At 56.7% G+C, this 18,295-nt stretch overlaps 1 protein-coding gene across 1 annotated transcript in view; it reads left to right on the top strand.

The window, feature by feature from the left end:
- The first annotated feature begins 4,626 nt into the window (after nt 1-4,626).
- The window catches only part of EPHA2 (EPH receptor A2), a 34,340-nt gene continuing 20,671 nt past the window's right edge, over nt 4,627-18,295 (top strand). The window contains exons 1-3 of the mRNA XM_005281775.4: nt 4,627-4,834; nt 13,836-13,903; nt 16,794-17,454. Coding sequence (XP_005281832.1) covers nt 4,750-4,834; nt 13,836-13,903; nt 16,794-17,454 — 814 coding nt within the window. The 5' untranslated portion in view covers nt 4,627-4,749. The remainder of the gene's footprint in view (nt 4,835-13,835; nt 13,904-16,793; nt 17,455-18,295) is intronic.

Below are 18,295 nucleotides of genomic sequence, written 5' to 3' on the forward strand. Positions count from 1 at the left end.
GATGAAAGGCGAAGGGGAGGGAGAATGGGTGCGTCAGTGCGCCGAGATAAGTTGCCACTTAGCAGGGTCACGAGTCCATGGCCTGTGTTTACCCACCGGCCTCTCAGGGTGTGAAAGGCTGGAGAGGGCGTCCCCATGAATGGCCCCTTGTGTGCAGTGATAACCCCGGTGAAATGGGGCTGTTTCCAGGGCCCCCAGGGCTCAGCCCCTCCCTGCGTCCAGGGCTTGGAAAACACACTCCAAGGCTGCCAGGTGGGTGCCAAGTACCTGCCTGGCCACGCCCCTCTGTGGCCACGCCCCCTGCCATTGAAAGGAAACGGAGCAACACAATTGGATACTCTCTCGGCTGTAACACTGTCAATCAACCTTTTGCTGAATGAATAAAATGTAACTGACTCAGTGGCCCGGGTCCTGTTTAACTCTTTCCTCTCTGCACTCTTTTTACAATGAAAGCTGTCAAATGAACGCAGGAGGGAGATATAGGTTTATATATATATGGAGCTATACCTATCTCATAGAACTGGAAGGGACCCTGTAGGGTCATCAAGTCCAGCCCCCTGCCTTCACTAGCAGGGCCAAGTACTGATTTTGCCACAGATCCCTAAGTGACCCCCTCAAGGATCGAACTCACAACCCTGGGTTTAGCAGGCTAATGCTCAAACCACTGGGGTTTTAAAAAAAGCATCAAATACCACAAGACTTGCACTAAAAACTTTGGAGCGGGCAACCCTGGCATAGGTCCAGAGCCCAGGGTGGGACTAGCACAGGGAGAAGCAGGTTACGATCAAAGGCCGCAGCAGCGCGGTTAGGACTTGAGGATGTGCGTGGGTGGGAAGGCAGGACTGGACCATCAAGGCATGTTGCAGAGAAGGACTGAGTACAGCAGAGAAGCTGTTGGGACCAGCAAAGCGGAGGACGCTGCCGGTCAGAAATAGAGAGAGGCATTGGCAGGGTTAGGATGAGGCAAGCTCGACTAGCCGGGCAATGGCAGAGGTGTGTGGGGGGGAAGCTTCCATGGCACCTGGCTCTAACTTGGTCCCGTCCTCACTTGCCGGGCAAGAGAAATCAACCCTGGAATGCCAAACCAAAAATAGCAGGAGACCCGGCAAACAGCAGAGGCGCCTCTGGCACCGAACCCGGAGAGCAAGGTGTGGCTGGCAAACCCCAGGCAGGCGGGAGTTACAGTTATACTTGCTTGCTAATGGGTAGGATTTTGCAGGAATCTACTTCAAAGGCTACCGTGAAACGTGATGGATCCGGGCAGGAAGTCACGGCTGCGATGCTCACCTTGAAAGCAAGCGGAGCCGGCAGCAGATTGCATGAGGGGAGAGAAAGAGCAGCACTCAATTACCGCCCAGGGACTTTCTGCACAGGGACTTCAAACGCAGCTCACAGTGCAATGAACTGCTGCACCCACTGAGATGTTAGCAGAGCCAGCCGTGCCCACTTGTTACGCCCCATCCCAGCACTAGCGGGGGGAGCAAGGGAATCATGCTCCATTTGGGCCCAATAACCCTGGAGCCAGGGATACCGCAGGTACTATCCTGGTGTCTTACCATCCTACTCATCCGGCAGAGGATCTCTTGCCCTGCAGGGTGAATTCCATTGAATGACACCGAGTTCCTGTAAAAAATGACACTCCCTCCCTCGAGGACTGGAAGCTTTCTGAACCCTAGGACTCTTGCAGCTCTGCAAGCTGCCCCACAACCCTGGGACTGCACCTCAGTGCTGTTCGGCAGCCCCTCTATGATTCCAGTCCTGGGGTCCCCAAACACATCTCTGTTGACGCCCCTCCATCCTGACCTCCAGCCTCTGCTAGTCCCGTCCGGAGTTTCCTCCTCCCAGCAGCTGTCAGTGCCCCTCAGTCCTGATCTGAATCACACTCTGCAAGTCCAGTTCCTGAACCTCATTGATCGTTGTGGTCGCTTAGCACTTTGCAGGGACAAGTCTGGTCCCCATTGAAGTCCATGGAGCAGCATCTCATGTCTAACCAAGGGCAGAATTCTCCCCATACAGTGCTTAGTTTTGTACCACTGCTCTAGGTCAGCTTTGGAAAGGAGATAAGAGGGGCCGCAACATTTTTTACCCTGCACAATGTTGCTGAAAAAATGTTGCCATTTCATGTTAGACGATTACGTGACGCAAGATGAAACCACCTGGTTCCCACTGAAAACATGGGACATCTGAACCTCCCCATGGTCCTGACATTTTTGAGCAGTTTGTGGGTATTGCTTGAAAACAGGATCAGTTCAGAATGCAGGGCAGCCTCATTCCTCGGCGCAGCCCCCCACTCCTGGCTACATTTCAAAACTTTTCTTCTTGTCAGCTTGAACCCTTGGGGCGATCCCTCAAATAAACATGAAAACCTGGATTTCCCCCCCAGGATTTTCCATGTTATTCCAGCTAGAGCCTCGCCCCCAAATTATTACTAGTATATTGCATCTAGGGCCCTCAGACAGGGCTCAAGGCCCCGTTGTGCTACCAATAACACAAAGACGGTTCCTGCCCTCGAGCGCTCGCAGTGCAGGAGCGAGACAAAACGTGACTGGGGAATGAACAGAGAAATGGTGGGAGGACGAGGTAACAGCAGGGAACGGGGCGAGTGTGCAGTGGAAAAGTCACGGTGGTCTCTGCAGTCACAGGTTAGTTTCCAGGTCTGGACGTCACGTCCTTCAGTGATTGCTTTGGGCTGCCCAGCCTGCGAACCCTGCATGCATGGAACCCTGTGGAAGCCAGCTGGGCCCCAATCCTGGCGCTTGTTGCATGCAGGCTGCCACACACTGCCTCTCGGGACGTCAAAGGGAAGGCATCAAGCGGTGGGATCAGGGCCTTTCCTGCAGGAACCAAGCTGGCAGGATCAGGCCCAGCCGTAGTATGCGTTCCACTTGAATAAACCCCACAGTCCTTGCAGTGGCCAGGAACTCAAGGCAACCCCTCAGAGGCTTCTAGCCCGTGATAAGGGATCATGGGACGTTATCATAATTCACGCCTCCCGGAAAGGTGTTGCCATCACATTACACTTCCCAATACACTATACATGAGGTTAAGGCTGGAGTTTTACGAGCGCTTTGTCGGCTCGGAATGGCATTCAGCACCTCGGGCCCTTCCCTGGACTTTATGGGAGAGTTCCTTCTTCATTAGGGTTTACGGTGGCAGCATAAATACCACCCTCGATTATTTTTTATAAGGCTCACCTATAATCTTTCATTTGTAACGGCTGTTCGGAAGGGCCCCCTGGGGGGCTGTTCTCAGCTGGTCAGAGTATAGGACTGGGGGCTACATCGGCTCGATAGAAAATCACAAATACATACAGTAGTAGGGAATGATCTCACAGCGCCAGGCGTTGGTAGGATGGGTCCTAGTGCTAGGGGAACAGCACTGATCTCACGTCACCTGCTGGGCCCAGTGCTCGAGAACAGGGCTAAGCATGTGAACAGCCCCCGGGATCTTTGCACAACTAATTCTGGGCTTAAAGCTGACACCAGGACTAACTCCACCGTAGCCAGCACCTTGTGTGAAGCCAGCCAAAGTAGGAACCCCAGCTGGCCCAATGTCTTGAGTGTCCTCAAGCCCCCCCGTCAGCCATCACTGCAGTGAAGTCAGTGGAGTCACACCAGTGGAACCACTGGCATCGAAAGCAGAATCAAACACACAAAAATCTGGGAAGCCAGGGCTTGCTTGCCCTCTGGCTTGACTCCAGTGTTGCTTCACTGCCTGCCATGGAGTGACTCCTCCCGGTTTACTGGGGTGAGACACTGATGACCAGGGCAAATAGAATTCCAGTGGAATTTTCAGAATGCTTTGGAGGGTTCGCATGACACGTGGCGTTCAGAGAGCGGCATGTGGAGGGATCTTTCGAAAGCGCTTGGGGCCAGCGTTTCAAGTGCTCCGCACCCAGAACCGGAGCTAGATTTTAAAAACCGCTCTGCCCCCAGCGTGCTGAGCGCGTCTACAGATGGGGTTCTGACTCTGAGTACTGGGCCAGGCAGGTTTGAAAATCCAGGCCTTAGTGCAAGTTCTACCGTGGGCATTTTTTAAAAAAAATCTTACCCAGCTGAGGACATGAAAAAAAAAATGCTAAGCAGGTGAAAAGAAAGTCAATATCTCAGTGTATCAGTGTGAATTACATTGTGGAACATTTGCTGAAGGATTAGAATATTACAAGGACGTTTCCTCCCAATTATTTGTCTCCTTTGAACTAAAGTGTGTGTGTGTGTGTGTGTGGTCCGGCGGTAGTGGGAGGACAGGGAGGATATTTCTGTGTTTGTACCAGGAGTCCAGCTGCACAAGGGTGCAAGATCTCTTAAATACATTCTACTTTAACACCCAAATGTGTCCTTGTCCCTAAGGAGGAGGCGGGAGGGGCAGCATTTCTCAGCTTGCTCTGTTCCCAGGGATTTACCATATGCCCCCGCGGGAAGCTTTGCTGCCCAGTAGGAGAACACCCCCCCACACACACACACACCCCCCATGGGGTGAACAGGATGGCACCGAGATGAAAGGTGATAAAAGATCAAAGCGCCTAGGTCTGATGAGTCCCCCTTTGCTACCCATTTTGGTGCTCTGTCTCTTTAAGGCATTCCACAGGGCGTGGCTTGGGTGACATCAGCTCAGGGCATGAATGAACAGGACTGAAGTTTCCCACAAACTCCCATTAAGTTGTTCATGGCAGGAGGGCGCAGATAAGGGCCCCAGCGGGAGAGAGACTCGGATCATTTCAGCTTCTCCGGAGGGGCCCAGGCCGGAGCCATGGAACGCGGATGGGGACAAGCGCCCTTCTACTTCGCCCTCCTGCTGCTCCCCGGCGCCCTGCTCAGCTCCCGGGCCAAAGAAGGTAAAAACGAAGCTTTGCCCGGGGTTTGGAGCCAGAGCCCGGGCCACCCCGCCGGCCGCCCCCGTGGGAACTCGGCGCCCCTTTCTGGGGGGAGCGGGGAGGAGTGAGGGTCTTCCCCTGCCTTTATTTCGGGCTGATCCGCCGCCGGTCTCCTCGCGTGGGGCCCGCGACACGTGTGTGGGAGGAGAGGGGCTGAGAACCGAGGCCGTAGCGACCAAAGGGGGCTGCGCCCCCAGGGGCGAGTGGGGGGCAGGAGCTGGCTTGGCCGGGGCGGAATCCAGAGGTGCCCGAAAGAAAAAAAAGATTTGCAGGACACCGGGCAAGTTTGATAAACTCCCGTCGGCACGTCGCTGTCTCACAGACAGGTTGGTTTAGCGGCGCGTGGGATTGGGTGTGACTCCGGATCGAGAGGCGCACTCATCCCCGCGCGGATTTGTGACTCCGGATCGAGAGGCGCACTCATCCCCGCGCGGATTTGGCTGAGTGGCTAGGAGCGGGGATTGGCGAGCAGGCACCTTTTGGCCAGGAAGTGTCACGCGTGGGGGGTTGTTCGGTGGAGGAACCTGCTGCCGTGGGTAGGTGGGAGAAAATCGCCCCGGGTGAATGGATTTCCCCCGGCTTCAAATACCCGGGGGAAGGCGAGGGGCCCCTTCCGCCTGCTCCGAGTCTGTGGAAGTCGCTTGGCCCCCGGGAGAAGTCGCTATTGCCCCACTTCGGCCCCGGGGTGGCTGATTCAGGGCGATGTCTCGCTTGGCCTGGAAGTGCGAGCAGTGACACCTCGGTTACACAACCGCCTGGCTCGCCCCGGTTGGGACAGGGCCCCACAAGCCCACGGTAGGGCCAGGCAGGAGGGGAGGGGGCTGACTCACTGGTCGGAAGGTGCATGAGGTGTTGCGTTGCGTGGTGTGAACCATTAAAGGGTGTGTATGTGGGGGTGTCTTTCCTCATTTTATTCAGAGGATTCCTTCTTTACATGCAGTTCTGCCCATTGTTAATTGAGAGACATTATTAATGTGTTGCCTGAATGCTGCTTTTGTAAAAATGTAAATTGCACGAGTGGTCTTTCTCCTGCCTTAGAAACCTCCCAGACACACCCAGGATATAGCAGAGAGAGGGCCAGATTCTGCTTTCAGTGACACCAGCCTAAATCTGAATTTACCGCCGCTGTTTTCTAGTAAAGTTGCTCCAGATTGACTCTGGCCTTTAGCATTCCGAAGACAGAATTGTTAAATTCAATTTGGGGGGGGGGGGGGGCGAGGAAAATTGGCCCCAAATTCCAAGCCGTACTTTTACCATGTAATGCTTCCAGACAGGTGGGGCCGAGGTCCGACTCAAAGCTTTTCCAGAGTTTGGATCTAGGCTTTTTGGGTTTGGGCCCATGTCAGAAACATTCCCAGCGTTCTAGGGTTTCACCTACACTCCTGGGGATTGCCGCCCTGGGAGAAAAATCAACGCATTTGAAGCAGAATTCCTGCCTGGAATATTTAGGACAATATCAGGACAGCATTAAGAGTTGTTTAAAAATCAAATAAACTTTTCCCCATCCTTCACTCACCCCTTCGTGGTGAGTGATTACAATTACCAGGACAAGGGTGTTTCTAGGGGTTAAGTATCAGGGGGTAGCCGTGTTAGACTGTATCTACAAAAACAACAAGGAGTCTGGTGGCACCTTAAAGACTAACAGATTTATTTGGGCATAAGCTTTCGTGGGTAAAAACCTCACTTCTTCAGATGCATAGCATCTAGGGGTTGTCTTCTGTCTGTGTCCTGAGTAAGCAGACCTTTATACTGGTATAACTGTGCATCCATGTGCTGCTTTAACAAGATCTGTTTCTAAACTGATATAGTCATCAGATTGCTACAAAAACCGGTGTGCAGACAAGCTCGCAGGGGTCAGTAACTGATCTGTGCAATGGTCAGAGTCGCACTGGCTTTGAGCCTTGGCTTAGGTCCAGAGAGCAACTCAGGCATGCTGCTTGGAGGCTGCCGGGATGGCTCCCAAATTTTGATCGGCTCCAGCTTCAGCTCAGAACTTTCCCAAAGCATGGGGCTGTTCCGATCTGGCGTCTGCGTTCTCTCCGTGATCGAGATCCGGGGCTATTTGCAAAATTCCCACCTAGAACTGAATGGTGGGACTGAGGATGTTTGTCTGGACCCGTCTTTCATTCAAAGGAGCCATTAGAAAAAGCCATTGGATCTAACTCTGAAATTTTGTGTGTGTGTCTCTTTTTAAAAAAAAAAAAAGTATTGTAAAGAAATCCAAACCCTAGGTGTTGGCACATGACACCAGGATGGTTTTGGTCCGATGCTGAGTTATTGGATTTCTTTTAAAAAACCAAGCCGAATGTGGTTTGGGCATGGAGGAATTTGGAATAATACGCACGCTTGGGCAGATGGGCTGTAATTGCTCAGAAAGATGCACAAGAATCTATTGCGTAAATAGTGATTTAAGGCAATCCCCTCCCTCCCCCCCAAACCCCAACAATTTAACAGCAGCACTAATTTGGGGCGCTTGGATTTTTAAGTACTCAGCACGGGAGCTCGTTTTGTGGGTGCCCGAGATTTGATATTGCTGCCTCTCAGGTTGGCCGCCCGCAACTAGGAGAACAGGAGTACTTGTGGCACCTTAGAGACTAACAAATTTATTAGAGCATAAGCTTTCGTGGACTACAGCCCACTTCTTCGGATGCATATAGAATGGAACATATATTGAGGAGATATATATACACCCATACAGAGAGCATAAACAGGCCGCTCTTGGATATTAGACCATCCTTAGCTTCCCCGCGCCGCCTGATTAGCTCCCACGAGAAGGAGCCGCTGGAAGGTTGTGGCAGTTTTTCAGATTAAGTTTGCGTTTGTAGTTTTCCAAGTGCCAAATGTAATTGGTGTCTAATGTAGACTAATCTCGGGCCAAATTGCAGTTTCCAATTAACGTTGCTGTGGAATGAGAAGAGGGCTCGGTACTTGGTGAACTCCCCGGGTCTATTTTTATGCTTTTTATGCTGCAATATACCAGCAGAATCAGTTGCTTTAAGAAAACGTGCTTTAAATCAGTCCTTGGGCTATAACCTTAGAAGTATATTCAAGGGTGAAATTCTCCTTTCCGATCTGCATGACCAAGCTTGACATTACGATGCTACCCCTAGGAGTAACGATTCTGCATTAGGGAAAAAACCCGGAGTTCCTCCAGATGTAAAGAGAGCAAACCATGCTAGATGCGGGGCCAGAGGAGATCTTTGCCATTAGTCCAGAGCCCTATTATTACAGTTAATATGCTCTGAGGGTCTGAATGCAGAGCTACAACTGGAGATCTAATCCCTGCTCTGACAACCGGCTCCCTCTCTGGGCTGGTCTGCATTGGCTACAATAGGCTAGGGAATTCTCCACCAAAGATAGACGCTATAGTGTAGACAAGTCTCAGGTGTTCTTGGTGGGGCAACGCATGCGGTGGCGGGCGGGTCCCATTTTATCAGCCTTTGTGGCCTTGAGCAAATCACTTCACTTCTCAAATAAGATTTTTCCTTTGTTGATTTAATGTTTTTAATAGCCAGTTAAAACAGATTAAACCCGGCACTGAAAAGGGAAGGGAGAAAAGGATTAAAATGGGGTGGGGACACGGGGGGTGGGGGGGGAGGGGAATCTCTTCCAGCCTGGGAAAGCTTTGCCTGGATGACAGAACAAGCAGAGAGACAGACAGGCAGACTGTGATTGGGGTTTCCCCCCCTCTTGCGTAAAACACTTAAATAAAACCTCGGAGTTGGGGCTGCTTTGGTGACCAGGCCCCACGCGTGCAGGCCAAGGCCCGCTGAGATGTTTGTGTTGTTCACATCGCCTTCCGAGTAGGTTGGCAGGGGAGATAGTTAACGTTACAGAGCACGCCTGGCAGACGCGGGAGCTTTGCTCACCGAGGCCCCGATCCGGCACAGCCTTAAGCACATGTTGAAGTCCAGGAAAGCACTAAGCTCAGATCCTCGAAGGAATTTAGGTTCCTGACTCGCACTGGAAGTTAGGAACCTAAATCCTTTTGGGGATCGGGGCCTAAATGCCCCCAAAGTCAAATGGGATTGAAACTGGGCCTGAAACCGGCACTTGCAAAGGCTGGGGTGGTGAGTCAAGAGATCCGGGTTCCACGCTCTGCCACAGAGTCACTGTGCAGCGTCACTGCCTCGCTCTGTGCCTCGGTTTCCCCAGCAGAGGAGTGGTCAGCCCTGCAGCTGCCCTGTCAGCTACAAAAGCGGGAGATTCAGATGAATCTTTGCAAAGCGCCAGGGGCGGCGGGGGGGGGGGGGGGGGATAAATGGGTGAAGAAAGCGGAGGAAGCAGAACCACCAGGTGCCCTGGAATGACGGGGATGGAAACCAGCTGAGCCCACCTTGGCGTATAACTAAGCCAGTGGCGTTAGCTGGGCAGTGGCAGAGACGGGTCGCTGCTGGCAGCCGGCCTGTAGCCACGAGAGAGGAAGTGAAGGGCTGAGTGAGCTCCCTGGTGAGATCCCGACTCCCTGCACAGCCCGGTTTCTGAGCTGCTCCGGGCTGGGAGTTCCTGCCGAGCCAGGAGCCCTGGCACCACACCCGGTTTGCCTGCGGATTGCAGCCACCTCCTCTCTCATGTGGAGGCGCGGCTGGTGGAGGGGCAGGTCCCAGCACGCGATGTAGCAATGCTGGGAAACAGGGCGCTAGGATGGGTCGCCTCCAAGGGGAGGGTGGTAGCACCCAGGTACCTTGTTGGGTTAAGCGATAGCCAGCCCCTTCCAGGAGTGCAGCTCGGGACGCAGGGAGCCACTGGGTGGTGACGTTAGGCGGCACGGGCTGGGTTAATTAGCGTGGGGGCCAGAGGGAACCCCAGGGTCTGTCTGCAGCCGGCAGCCTCGAGGATGGATCCTCCTTGTGTTTATCACAGGCCCTCCTGTGCCCGCTCTGCTAAACTCTCCTCCCAACAGCCGCCTGGCTCAGGGGTCTAGCTCACGAGACCGGCCCCGTCCCAGGCGCACGGGAGCTCGGAGAAAGCCCCTGTATAAGACCAGTCATCAGCGAGGCTTTAACTCCTTGGCTGCTCTTTCAAAACCTGCTGTGACTTGTCAGGTGCAACCTGCTGATGGAGCAGGAGGGAGCGCCCTCTCCCTGCGTGGGCCAGGGGCTCGCCCCTGCTGCTAGCCAGTAGGCAGAGGGGTGGGACTGGTGCTCGGGCTGAGAACTCTCAAACTCGGCTCGCTGCCGCTGTGCGAGATCCCGGCTGTGCTTTGCCTCGCTGCCACGGGGAGGAGGGATACGGGGGTGCAGGAGAACCGGGAAGAGACCTCCTGTGTTAGGGAGCGTATTCGGATCGGACCCGCAGAACTAGCCTCCCACATCCTTTATCCCTGCACAGAGAGGGGATGCTGGCTCCTGGATCAAAGAGATGGGGGGGGGGGGGAAGCCTGTGGAGCTGGGCTGTCCCATGTTAGCTGGGCGGGCCTGAACCCCACCCCCTGCTGGGGCTCTTCTTAGGCACGGGTTCATTCGCCCCTGGATTAAAGGCATTTCCAGCCCTATCACTGGGCTGGGCCCGAAGGCAGGTAGCAAAAGATGGATCCACAGAACCAAAGGGGCTTCGCTGCCCAGGTCCAGTCTGCCCCACGGATCCACCCTGTACTTGAGCCGATCCAGGAACCCGCCCGTAGCCGCGCCACCGCAGGCAGCGCAGAGGGGGTGCTTGGCTGGGTATAAGCGGGGAACTGTGAAGGCAAAATGGGGTCTGGAGCAACCTTCGGCAACTGCCCTGGGTGGGAGTGGAAATGCAGGGGCTCGTCGGAAAAGCGGGGCCCAAGCTGGGTCACGTGTGGGGGGTGCGACGGGGCTTAGGGCCCCTCTGGGGTGCAGGGCGTGGATTGCCTGATCTGTTTGGTCCTCCTGCAGTCCAGCCCCACCAAGGCGCCGTCCGGTCAGCTCTGAGGGTGCGTCTACACGGCGATAAAATGCAGCCACCAGTCTCGCGGCCCGGGGCAACTGCCTTAGGCTGCAGGGCTATAAAACTGCAGTGTAGACGTTCCGGCTCGGCCTGGTGCCTGGCCTCAGAGACCCTTGCGCCTGGGCGTCTACACTGCAACTGGACAGCCCTGCGAGCCCGAGTCAGCTGACCCGGGCCAGCCGCTGGACTAGTGCCACGTAGCCCTACCCTGAGACGTGGCGGCAGGGAGCACCCCCATGCAGCAGGCAGAGCCCAGGTCTTTCCTCCCCAGCAGCCGGCTGGTGGGTAGCAGGAGCTGCAGGTCCTTTGGGAGGCGCAGAGGCCCTGCTGTTTCTCATGCCCACCTGGTGGGGCTGGCAAGGGGGGCATGTTTCTTTAAGGGAAGCTGGCGGGCTGGAGCAGGGGGATCTGGCCAGTGCTGCTTTATAGAGGGAGGGCGGGTGTGGCGCCAGCTCTGCTGCCCTGGGAGAATCACCATGAAGAGATTCCCCCTCTCCCGCTCCCCAGCAATGAGTTAGAACAGAGCGGGGGGAGCCTGGGGACTGCAGCCCGTCCCACGCGGCCCGGGGTCCCTCGGTGTCCAGGCTGCAGCGTTCCTCCCCCTGACTCCATCCAGGCTGCCCCTGGCTCGCACAGATGTGAGGGGGGAGAGTCGGGCCCCTTCCCCAGCCTGAACCCTGGGCTCCGTAACAGCCCGAGCCAGGAGCCCATGGGGTTCGTGCGCCTCTGGCCTGGCCGATGCCCTCCACCGCTCGCTCAGAGATCCCTGATGCTATCACATTCCTGGCTGGCTGATTCACCGGGGCTTGGCAGGGCCCTGATGGGCTGGGTAATTGCTTCCGCTCAGGCCTGGGCCGCTTGCCCTTTGATTTCACTGCCCCTGTCATGCGGCTGCTGGGTTATTTGTTTTTCTTTCCTTCTTTCCTTCCTCTTTTCAAACCCATCTGATCCCTTGGCAAGTCCCAGCCTCCGCCCCTGTGCTGATGGGGACAGGAGGCTCCGGCCCCGGCATGTCTGAACATGTCTTGTGAGGGTTTGGCTGGCTGAGGACAGGGGCTAGCCATGGCAGATCCGATCACTGGCCAGTCAAGGCCAACAGTGGCCAGTGTCTGAGGCTTCCTGTTTGTTATGTGCCTGTGCAATGGTACAGTGCTCCAGCTGGTGGGGCTAGGGGTGTATTTCTTTCCTGCCCCCTGTGCCATGATCTGCCTTGTTGTCATTACCTTCACTTTGCATGGCTCCAGTTTTCGCTTGTGGTTGCAAAATAGACTCGTCCTCTCAAAGACTCCCAACCGCAACGTTTGCCTTGATGAGGAAAGATGGCCTTGTGGTGAAAGCCCTGGGCTGAGACTCGGGCCGGCTGGCTTCTGCTCCCAGCTTTTCCACAGGCTCCCTGGGTGATCTTCGGCAAGTCGCTTACTCCTTCTGAGCCTCAGTTTCCCCACTTTAGAATGAGGCTAATCACACTCCCCTAATCACACTCTGTGGGTTATGGGGTTAAATCTCTCGGTAATGAATTAGGAGGTACTTGGAGTGAGGAGGCTGGGGAAATGCTGAGAAATCCTGCAGCGGTGAGTTACACAGATTGGCAGTACGGCGTGTGAAGACGGGAAGGGTCTTGTGGTTACAGCAGTGGTTTTTGGGAGCCAGAGCTAGGAGAATGAGGGTTACCCCCTCCCCACCCCAGCCCTTCTTCCAGGCACAGATAGCACCAAGCAAGGCCTAGCTCCTGGGACTGATTCTGCTCTCACTCCCAACGGTGTAAAGCAGGAAGGCAATGGGGTTACAGCGCTGCAAGTCAGGGAATAAGCGAGAGCAGAAAGAGTGGGGTGAGGCTTCCTCCAGCAATCCTAGCCCAGCCCATGTGCTGAGACCCAGAGAATGGAGACAGACACCCCCCCTCACCCCCGGCCTCCCCACCCCGTTCCAAGCCCCCTTGGAGGCAGAAGGGTTGGTTTGCAAGCTGCAGCGTTACGGTAATGAACGGTTTGCAGCCTTGGCAGCTGCGAGCAGCCGCTGGATCCAAACCGGCGTCTGGAAGAGATTTTGTTCCCCCAGCGCCGCAGCTCCTTCTCACACAGTGGAAAAAACTCTGGAGAATGGGAGCGCTAAAGAGGAAAACCCCGGAGGTGACAGGGATCATGCCTGTTTGGGGTGAAGGACCAGCGAGTCGGGGGGGGGGGGGGCATGCAGCAGGAAGGACTGAATCGGATGCTGCCAGCACAGGAGTTAGCAGAGCAAAGGGGCATCCTGCTTAGTATCCTGTCTCCGAAGCCGCATGCTTCCGAGAAAGGCATTAGATCTGCTACTGCAGTGATAGGGGGAGGGAATTCCTGCCTGACCTCTGTTGAGCTGGTGCCCTGAAGCATGAGGGCTGATAACCTCATAATCCTTATCCCAGCTAGCGCAGATTCATCTCTGGCATAATGCCATTGACTTCATTGGGGTTACGCCAGGGATGATTTGGCCCTATTGACTAACCCGACCTGGCTTCCTCTTAGCCATGAGCAAAGCTAGGCAGGCCTGATCTTTGCTGGAACCTCCCTCCTGCACCTTTGGATCCTCTGCCCTTTCCTCTCGGGCTGCCGCCCTCTTCTCTAGCTCATTAGTCAGCTGCTCAAATACGGGGAATGAGGGCAAATAAAAAAGCAGCCCGGAGATAAGCGTGAGATAAGGGTGCTGGTGTCTCCACCCCTGATGGTGACTGCCCAGCCCCGGGGGTATGATGCTGCTGCGGCTTTGGGGACCCGGCACAAAGGGGTAGGGGAGAGTGGAGACCAAGGCCATAGGAAGCGAGTGCCTGCGTTGAGAGGTTACTCCTGGGCAGAGCTGTCCTGCTCTGGCTCTGTGCTGAGCTGCAGGGCCACCCGGATTTCGTATTGCCCCGCTCTGGGGAACAGCCACCATCGGCCCCTCGTGCCAGCGTGCGAGAGCGGAGGGTTCTGATCTGGGCCAGGCATCGGGTTGTCTGTCAGCGGGATGAGGTGCCTGCCTCTGGGTTGTATATTCCCCCTCCTCTGGTCTAACGGTGTTCGTTTGCTTTCCCTTTCAGTCGTCCTGCTGGATTTTGCCACGGCCCATGGGGAGCTCGGCTGGCTGACCCATCCCTATGGGAAGGGGGTAAGTCTGAATCGCTAGGTGGAAGCTCTCGGGGGGGGGAGAGGCTTACTCTGTAGATCCTGATTCACTCTGGGGTTAGCGAGAGGAGAATCCGCTTCGACGTCCGTTGGGAGGCGGAGGACACAGGAGGTGCCCATGCCTTGATTGGTGATCAGACCCTCTGGGAGTAGCAGCCAGGACCTAGGGAACTCTTTGCCTTTCCTTTCTGGATCCTGCCCACCCTCAACTCCGTTTAAATCCAGAGTAACCGCTCTAGTGTAAATGACAGCGGAATCTGGCCCAGCAATGCTGGCTAGTGATGGGTGGGGAGCTTTTCAAACTCAGCCCTCCCCTTGAGAGGGCGTGCCCAGCTCTGACACGTGATGTGAATTGGGTGGGCTGTACAGGGTACGTTTGCTTTAAACATAACATAGGCCCAGGGCCAAAGCTCAGGGTGGGGAGGGGGCGGTTTGTCCTTCCATAAGCAGGTTCGGTTTATTGTCCAGAGATGGGGGTTGTGATCTTGTCCGTGATCTCATGTGGGCTGGGGAGAAGGCTGGGCAGCCCCGGGGCTTTGGGTGGTGGCTTTAAGGGCTCACTGCAGTCACTGCTTTTCCACAGCCAGTTTTTAAAGTTGATCAGGTCAGTTCAAACCAATCCATGACTCCAGCCCTTTGAGAGCCCCTTTGGTGTGATGATCTCAAAGCACTTTTCAGTCTGGATTAATCTCCCTGCCCCCAGGCCCCTTATGCTGGTGAGGTAGGTCACTGTGATTGTCCCCTTGTACAGATTGGGAAACTGAGGCACGGGGCGGGGAAGAGATGTGCTCACATTCCAAGCCAGTGGCAGAGTCAGGAATTAAATCCAGGTACCCTGGCTCCTGGTCCCCCCGGCTCTAACCAGACCCAGGTCCCCTGGCTTCCGTTCCCCGACTCTAACCAGCCTCAGGACCCCTGACTCCTGGTCCCCCTGCTCTAACCGCTAGACTTTCCCCTTGAACGCTGTGGCTGGAGGCGGTAATAGTGCTGGGCTCTATTGGTGCATTTGGAGAAAATCGGCTCATCGCTGCCGGGCTGGGAGAGGCCAGGTCTGGATTCCTCCCCCTCCCCACTGAGACTTTCAGGAACTGCCCCCTCCCTGTTTTCCAGCGCCTGGCTCAGGGTCTGAACTGCCCCTGCGGGAGGCAGTGGAGAGCCCCAATGGGAAGGAACCTGAATTCTTGGGCATTTTCCCTGGCCCTAGAGGGGGGTAGAGCCGTGCTGGGGGCCTCAGGACAGAGCTGGGCCCTGCCCGCCGGGAGCTGTCCTGTGGGGCGGCGCACGTCCTGATGCAGGGAAGGGCACGGGGGGCATTTTCCCCAGCAAGGAGCCGAAGATCCGGCTCTGGAAGGAAGGCAGGGCCTTGCTTGGCAGGCCTCTGTGGTGGGGTCTTTGGAAGGGATGTAGGCTAGAGATCAGGCAGGGTCCTATTGCTGCTCTGGATTTCCCTGCGGTCACTGAGATCAGAGCCTGCCCCCCTGTTTCCTTGGTCAGGGGGCAGAGCTCGAGGTGGGGGGGTTATACTCCGGTCGGCCGATTGCAGGGGGGACGCAGTGCGTGAGGGGCTAAGCGCCAGTCGGGGGCATCAGCAGAGCTGTGCGAGGAGGCCCAAGGGTGGAATAGCAGGGGCAGGTCTGCAGTGGGGCTGCAGGAGCGAGCGGCTTCGGCCCAAGGGGGCCAGCATAGCAGGTTGGTGCATTGGGGATGGCCGGAGGGCGGCTGGAGCTCTCAACACACGCTGTGGGGGAATCTCTTCTCCGGCCCTGCCAGACTGCCGGGAAATGTTCCAGCCCCTGGGGGAGTCGCATGGGGTTGGTGGGGAGGCCAGGGGGCTGCCGGGTGGGATCAGATGTCCCTTGTTTGCAGCAGTGCGGAGACCCCCAGGCTGGCTGCCCCTTCCTCTTCCTCTCCCTGCCCCAACCCGAGTGGTTATTTGTTTTGGTCTCTCCTGGCAGGTTTCCTATCTCCTGCCCTCCTGTGGGCCATGTCAGGAGGTTAATTGGCCGGTGTGTTCTGCCCTCCGCCCGCAGGACTGTGCTGACAAGTTAATCCCCTGGGTTTGCTAAACCTCGGCTATTTCCAAGGGCCAGGTGGAATCCGGCTGGCTCCAGCCTCAGCCCCAGCCCTGCCTGCATCTCCCAGCCCCAGCCAGGCTGTCAGCCCCATCTGGCTCCCAGTGGAAAGATACCCATTGATGTCCAGGAGCGCAGTGGGTCAGAGTGTCGTTGGCTGGCCAGGCTTCCCAGGAATGGGATGAAATTGAATTTAATTTCCAGCATGGGGAATAATTTGGAAGCAGGGCCCCCCCCTGTGGCTGAGGTGAGACCCGGTCGACAGTCCTGGCTCCAGCAGGGAGTGGGCAGCTTGGTCCGAGCTCTGTGTTTGCACTTTGCAGGCTTGTGCAGGGCACCCAGAATCCGAGGCCCCTTAATAATGTAGGGCCTGAACCGCCACATGCCTCAGTTCCTCCATCTGTAAAATCAAGGTTGGTCTCTTGACCTGACGAGCTCACCGGAGGGTCGAGGATCAATATCCGTCCCTGGACAATGTCTGTAGGAGGCCAGGCTGTAGGCAGCGGAGGGGGCGGGCGTGGGGCAACTGGTTTTGGGTATTGGGATCAAACCGCCCGTGGCTGCCTTCGGTTGCAGGGCGGAGCCGAGGTAGCTGCTGGGTTCGGCAGTTCCCAGCTCCCTGCTTCAGGGCGTGAGCCAACCTCCAGCTGAGGGGGTCAGGAAGAAACGTAACCAGGGGCCCTGCAGGGTTTCTTGCACCGTCTTCTGACCATCCGAGAGAGGAGCCGGGCTGGCAGTGCCTAGGCTCCAGCCCCAGCAGCCCATTTTGCTCTCATTTAACCCCTCGTCTCCCCCGGGCAGTGGGATCTCCTCCAGAACGTCATGAACGAATCCCTCATCTACATCTACTCGGTCTGCAACGTGATGGAAGGTGACCAGGACAACTGGCTGCGGACCAACTGGATCTACCGCAGCGAGGCTGAGCGCATCTTCATCGAGCTGAAGTTCACGGTGCGGGACTGCAACAGCTTCCCGGGCGGGGCCAGCTCCTGCAAGGAGACCTTCAACCTGTACTACGCCGAGTCGGACGTGGACTACGGCACCAACTTCCAGAAGCGCCAGTTCACGAAGATCGACACCATTGCGCCCGACGAGATCACCGTGCGCGAAGACTTCGCCTCCCGCAACGTCAAGCTCAACATGGAGGTGCGCACGGTGGGGCCCCTGAGCCGCAAGGGTTTCTACCTGGCCTTCCAGGATATCGGGGCCTGCGTGGCCCTGCTCTCCGTCCGCATCTACTACAAGAAGTGCCCCGGCGTGCTGCAGAACATGGCGCTCTTCCCCGAGACCATCGCCGGCGCTGACTCGCAGGCGCTGGCTAAGGTCAGAGGCGCGTGCGTGGAGGATGCGGTGGCCAGCGAGGAGCCCAGCATGCATTGCAACTCGGACGGGGAATGGCTGGTGCCCATCGGGCAGTGCCTGTGCCGGGCGGGATACGAGAAGGTGGAGGAGAGCTGCAAAGGTAAAGGCATCCGGACTGGGGTGCGCTTGGGGGGGCGGGAAGATCTCGTGTGTACGAGGCTGCTGGGTACTGTGGTATCGCAGGGCCTTGGAGCCCAGCGCCTCGTGCCCTAGGTACAGACACTCACCCCCTGCCAGGCCTGGCCTCCAGCACCCTCCACTCCTGCTCTAGGCTGCCCCGTGCACAGCCCTGCCAGCGGCCCTCAGTCCTGATCCGTAGCATCCACTTCTGTTCCCAGCCGTGGGCTCCCACACTCAGCTGTGGTGGTGCCCCTCAATCCCGACCTGCACACCCCCGCTTACTATTCCCAACCCGGCTATTCCAGCCCTGAGCGCTCCCCTAACCCCCCAGATCTAGTGATGCCTCTCAGTCCTGACCCAGCCCCGGGCCTGTGGCCACATGGTATCTCAGCCCTGGGCTCCCCAACCAGCTCTACTGATGGCCCTGAACCCTGCCCCGCACCCCACCCCGCTCTCCCAGCCTTGGGCAAATGCATCTATTTCCATTCATGCTCTTCTCTGCCCCACTCCCCCTTGGGGGCGCCCCGCTGGGCCGGGTCTCGAGGCTGTTTCCCTGCTCCGGGAGGGCACCAGGGAACCCGAGAGCAGAGATCTGAGCCTCCCTGATAAAACCCTCCTAAACAATAGGCATCAGTGTTGGGAGCGGTGGGGGAGGGGGCAGGGGGTCCGGCCATGGAGCAGATGCCTGTGCCGGCCTGGCAGCTCCCTCATGACATGAGTGGTGAGGAATGCAGTGGGAGAGGGGCCGGCGGGATAAACCCCGGCAATGCGGAAAGTGGTGCCGGGGGGTGGGGGGAACTCAGAGTTTGGCAGGGTGGAAT

This window comes from Chrysemys picta, chromosome 21 (assembly GCF_011386835.1).
Source record: "Chrysemys picta bellii isolate R12L10 chromosome 21, ASM1138683v2, whole genome shotgun sequence".
NCBI classification, from domain to species: domain Eukaryota; kingdom Metazoa; phylum Chordata; order Testudines; family Emydidae; genus Chrysemys; species Chrysemys picta.